The 5,969-nt window shown below is 39.9% G+C and overlaps 1 protein-coding gene across 2 annotated transcripts in view; it reads left to right on the top strand.

Moving 5' to 3' along the window:
- Positions 1-5,969, top strand: part of SULF2 (sulfatase 2) — a 64,099-nt gene that overhangs the window by 32,098 nt on the left and 26,032 nt on the right. For both annotated transcript variants that reach the window (XM_009326733.1, XM_009326732.1), the window contains exons 7-9: positions 1,956-2,084; positions 3,046-3,102; positions 3,825-3,954. In XM_009326733.1, the coding sequence (XP_009325008.1) occupies positions 1,956-2,084; positions 3,046-3,102; positions 3,825-3,954 (316 nt within the window). The remainder of the gene's footprint in view (positions 1-1,955; positions 2,085-3,045; positions 3,103-3,824; positions 3,955-5,969) is intronic.

Genomic DNA, 5,969 nt, shown 5'->3' with positions numbered 1-5,969 from the left:
TGGTCTTACTGGAGAGGCAATGCTAATATATCCCAAGTGGACTGAGCTAGTTTTTCTGCAACATGCAATGCTAGAGACCAGCCACGTCATGTTTGCTCTAGTTCAAGGATCTTTACACCCAGACATACGTAAAAGCTGTGAAACGTTCCCACTGAATTTTATTTTTCAGTGGCTTCTGAAGATGAAAAAATATTTCTATTAGAATCAGAGGAGTCAGCCTGACAGAGTCTAACAGAACAGAGCCCATCTCAGTACACAAATAGGAAGAACAGGATAAAATACCTTGAAGGGGAATATATCAGATAATAAATTGAGCCTCCCTTTCAGCCTGATTTTCTTTAAATGGTAGAACTTCAATCATCCATGTTTTGCGTGAACCTTATGTTTTTCCTGCAGAGTAATTGTCATGACTCCCTTTTGATACCAACGAAGATTTAATAGCAGTCACTGTAGCAAGTCATTACTAAGCTCTCATTTCTATTACCAAATATGCTACACCACAATTATTAGTAATTAAAATCAAATTAGGTACATCAATTTAATTCATCATCCATGCTCTTGTCAGTGCCTGTTTGCTCACTCGCTCAAAAATGTAGTAATTTTTAAATGGTGTCTCATTAATTAGTGTGAATTTAGCAGCTTTCGTCTGTCCTGTATTTTGAGCTAGAATTCTGCACTGACATGTAGAGCAGCCCATCTGGTTCCATCCTTCCTTTGTGCCTGCAAATCATAGCACGGTGATTCTTTATGTTCAGTGCTGTAGAAGACTCTCTGTATAGCAGTATGCTCACTTCCCCCCCCCCCCCCCTTTTAAGAAATTAAGTGCCTGCCTTCATTTTTTTTTTTAAGAAATAAAAGAAATAGTACACAGCTGATAAACAGTATGTATATGTGTAATATTGTGAGTAATTACACAACACTGTCATAGACATATTTGAAATAAGTTCATAAGGTTCAACATAAACTGAAAATGCTTCTGCAAAACCAGACCCATAGTAAAACCAAGTCACATGATTAGAAATTTGGGCACTCGTTTAGCTACTCAATGCCAGGCTGTGCAGCTAGATGCTCTGATCTGTGAGCTCACTCACATTTAGCTGTAGCAGTTCAAGGGATTTGGGGATAGGAGCTGTCTGTACTCCTCTGGAGTTGATGCCAATGTTTTAAGCAAATTTGAAGTCAATTTAAGTTCAAATATTGTCCTGTTAACTGTGGTGGCTGAGGAGCATATGCCACTACTCTGCTAAGTAACAGGGCATGGCTGTTTCTCAGTGTTTGCAGAATGGATAACTCTGCACTTGGGAAGATTGATATTATTTCAATTAAAGCTGTGCTTTCCCCCCCCTCCGTAACTGCTTCCTCTCTGCTTTTTCTTTCCTGATCCCTTTCCTTTTTCTGTCTCCCACTCTCCATTAACAGCAACTTTTAGTTATTTACTGTAATGTCTAGCAATATATTTCTCCTCATGTTCTTTTCAGAACATGCTTGCTGTGATATGAGCTGAGGTACTTATTTCTATACCATATTTTGAAACAGATAAAGCATGTGCTACGTGCCAAATCTACTTTTTAATAAAGTCATCAGCATATTTGGCAGACACTTTGATCCTATAAGACACCCAAGGAGTTTTTCCAATGCCTTCTCATGTTTTGAAAGACTTTTGAACCCTCTTTTGCAATAATTAACTAACTTCGCCTTATGAACTACTTGCTTTCTCAAAAATGCTCTTTAGTAAAGTTTTAAATTTTCATATTAGTCCCTCTTGAGGTTACGCAACTTACCTATCTTTTACATTTTAATTCCCTTCATGGGAAGGAATTGGCTTGTGTCCTCTTTTCTTCTTTGCAGGTGTTACAAAATAAGCCTTTTCAGATCCCTGGTCTCTGTGGAAGAGCTGGAGTTGCTTGGTATCATTGCATAGACTTTAAACCAGGTTCTCATATATGTTTTTTCAGGAATCCTCACATTGTGCTGAATATTGATCTCGCACCTACAATTCTAGATATTGCCGGATTAGATATTCCATCTGATATGGATGGTAAATCCATTCTAAAGCTTCTGGATTCTGAGAGACCAGTGAATAGGTAAGAAATGGAAATGTGCATGTAAACATGCGTGTGTTTGTACAGGAGACTGAGCAAGTATTCAGCAACATGCAGCAAATTTAAAGGAAAATATAATAAAATTACCATCTATATGAGTACATCATTCACTGGAAAATCAAAAGACCTATTTGGCAATATGTGACTGACTTCAGTTATTTATTTTCATTTTTTCAGGCTCATATACTACCTATATGGCATATATGGCATCTGGATATACTAAATGTAATCTGTGTAGCAGTGAGAGGGCTACACATGAAGGTCTTTAGCTATATGAGTTATAGATTTTAAATGTCTCTGTGGCATCATTTGTAGCAAAGCATTTCATATTGAGTAAATTGTAGAATAATTGAGTTGAAAGGGTTGGTTGTGTATCAGACCATAATATAAAGACAGACTAGCACTCAGAATTGCACAGTTATTATTTGAGACCTTCCATCAATACTTTCACTGGAAAAAGACTGAGGAAGAGAGTTAGACTGGATGCTTGCTAGAGAAAATCAGCAGAGAAAGGGAAGAAAGAGATTTGCTTTACAAGTAGCTGCGTGGAGGGAGAGGCGGAAAGGAGCAGCTGCTTTAGAATAGGGTACTTTGGGGGTAGTGTGCAGGTTAAGAGCCCAAACTGGAGTCAGGAAATCCTGATTTAATTTGCGATCTTTTGTGATCAAGGACAATTCAGTTAATCCCCTGTGCCTTAAACATGCTTATGTTGAAATAGTTGCACTGTGTGAATCTGTTGTGGATTTTGACCCTGTGAGAACAAATCTGTCCTATGTTTGCTCATGATTTGCACTTTATGTTCCTGCTTCATAAAGCTGGATGTCCCCTTGTGCAGTTATATGTAATGTTTCTCATCTGAATTGGGGGTGGGATCAAAAACTGGGGCATGACTTGATTACTGGTTTTGTGGGAATTGCTTCTTCCTCTCCTCGTTTCCTCCTAGGTTCCATTTAAAGAAAAAGATGAAGGTGTGGAGAGACTCGTTCCTAGTGGAAAGAGGGTAAGGAAAGTGTTAATCACAAAGCCCAGTCTTTTTAAATAGAAGGATACTGAATAGCTAAAGCCAAAGCAGCTCTCTACCACAGACCTAAAGCCATTTAGCTGTGCCAGCAGGGACACGGCTGCAGTATGCCTAATGGCAGTGATTGTGTGATAGGAGGGAATGTATCGTCTTTGCCTACAGCCTGCATAAATGTGCTGTTGGGGTGGGGGAAGGGGAGTTTTACTTGGATTGAGAGATGGAAAGGCATTCTGTTTTTCTTTCAGCTGCTGCCCCCTGCCCCGACCCTCCTGCTTGTATCATGGGAGTATGAATAACCTTTCCTCTCTGCATGTTCATCTGCTGGCCGTTTGCTCTATGCCTCTGCCTTAATACATAACATGGGGCATGAAGGGTTTGCAAAGTGCAGCCCTGTGGAGTGGGGAGGATATGATCTTTTTATATCGACTGTTGTCACTGCCTGCCAATCAGACATGAAACACACTGTCTTAGTTTTGTGTGTTTTTGTACACTCCCTGAGAGCATGATACGAGTAACTTGTGAGTTATCGGAGATGGTGGTAAGTGCTAGTTTCTACTGGACTATTACGTTTTGGCCACCAATGATGCTATGGACTTGGCAGATAACCTACTCCTCTGAGCCTTTTCAGCAAACTGCATGTATATCTTGGAATTAATATGAAAATAAATATCTTTTTTTTTCTTTCTTTCTTTCTTTGCCAGTAAACTGCTGCATAAGAGGGAGAATGAGAAGGTAGATGCCCAAGAAGAAAACTTTCTACCCAAATACCAGCGTGTGAAAGACCTCTGTCAGCGAGCTGAGTATCAAACAGCTTGTGAACAGCTTGGCCAGGTAGGGCATTGTACCCCTGACTGAAAGCAAGCAGTTGTAGTTGGGCTAAGCTTAACGCCTTAACGGTGACAATGTCCAACACCTTGTCATCAATGCCAGCTTATAAATCAAATGGCTCATTCTGTGGCCTTTGCTCAAAACCGTATTACAGCATTTATGAGACTGACTGTCAGTCAGGAAATTGCTGATTCAGGTGCCTCTGTATTGATTCCTGACAACTGTTAAGAGAACTGCCTAGCCTGTTTTAACACTTCATTCCCCAAATAGAATGTGGTTTGCGATTCATTAGTGATGAGAAGCTACAATGAACCTAACAGAGTGGCCTCCTCCAAATACATATAGCTCCCTTTGCTTTGAATTCTTAATTTAACTCATTTTGTTGTTATTATTTGGAATTACATATAATAATGAGAAACCAACATTCTGTGAACTCAATATATCCTTCCTCTTAACAAAAATATACTGTGAAAACACATGCAATTATGACTGCAGGCAGCCTGTGTGTATATGGGCACAAAGCTCACTGTGTGTCATTTCTCTTGTTGTTACATGACTGTTCGAGGCAGTTACGAAAATATGTTCACTTTTGATCCAAGTTATGTAGAAGAGATTCAGGAAAAAAAAATTAGAGTACTATCAATACATGGTCTAGGCACAGGAGAAGGTTTTGCAAATTTACCAGTGCAGTGGAAAGGCATAGCAAAGCTGTCTCCAGCAGCTTCACTCCTGGAGAGATTTCTCAACTCTTGGGGGAATTCTCATCCTCTGGAAACATGGCAAAATTTACTCTGTGCCGTTGCTTTCTCATCCAGGTACCGGTCAGAGTACCCCCTTCCAAGGGCTGTAATGCATTGTGCCTGTGGACATGTGGACAAAGGGGTGAAGGTAGATGGGTCCACATTCTAACGTGTCTGTTATTAGACTGGCATTACCTCATATCCTGGCAGCTCAGAGGGCTGTCAGAATAAGTCAATCTGTGGAATATAACCATTCTTGCAGACATGATCTGAATGTCTTACTGAGGCTTTTGTCAGTAATGGGCTACTCAGGCTACAGTAGTCCATTTTCTACTGTCGGAGGCCAGACTCCCTGCTTCTGGCTCTACCGATCAAGTAGTTCAGTGCACCTGTGAAATGAGTCCATTGTTCCTTAGGTGTTTGGATCCAATTTATATGTATAAGCATTTTCCAGATGCTCTTTTCGTCCTGTGGCTTCTTTGTCAGATTTAGTACACAGGGAGATTGTAACGTCCTGTTCTTCCTAAAAATACTGAACTGCAGTAGTTTATTGTCATCAGATGTCTTGAGCTGAAATTTTAGGTGGGTGGGAGTAAGCCATTGTTTCCTCAATTTGCAATGTTCTTTGAGAAACTGGGGGAAAAGTCATTGTTTCTGCTACAACATCATCCAGTAAGTAGTTTGAGGAAATGCAGCTTTTCTTTTTCCATTGGTATTTTCCCTTTGAGAGATGTTTCAACTTCTTCTTTTTGTCTTCATCTTCCCAATTATTTTGAACATTATTGTAAGAACAGAGGGGAAGAGAGACCTCCCAAGCCCATGTTGTCACTGAAGCTGTCTCTTTGCATAAGGTAACTTAGCTACATTCAGGCTTTCTTACTCTAATTACCACATGTCTCAGTTATGGAAGAAAGGGGGAAGGCCCTGTATCATTTACATACATTCACAGGCTTATGTTTTCTTCCATGGATAATAAAATATCTTTGACATCTGTACAAAGTGGGCATAAAATGTCAACTCCATACTCAGAATTGCCAATAAATTCTGAAGTGAAGGTGTGCTAATAAGAGATGCGTGTGCTGCATCCTCATTGGCAGGAGACAGAGAGGACAAGAATTGTTTTGAGCAGTTCAGTCAGATGTAATTGGAAGTGATAGGATGAAATTGAGCAAAAAAGAAATTTAAGTTGGATATCAGGAAAAATTGCCTAACAATCAAGTCAATTAGAATCTGGGAAGGGCTCTCAAGGGAGTCTCAATCCATCTAACCCCTGCTCTA

Source organism: Pygoscelis adeliae, unplaced genomic scaffold, assembly GCF_000699105.1.
Source record: "Pygoscelis adeliae isolate BGI_AS28 unplaced genomic scaffold, ASM69910v1 Scaffold286, whole genome shotgun sequence".
NCBI classification, from domain to species: domain Eukaryota; kingdom Metazoa; phylum Chordata; class Aves; order Sphenisciformes; family Spheniscidae; genus Pygoscelis; species Pygoscelis adeliae.
This window is presented reverse-complemented; position numbering and strand designations above follow the sequence as displayed.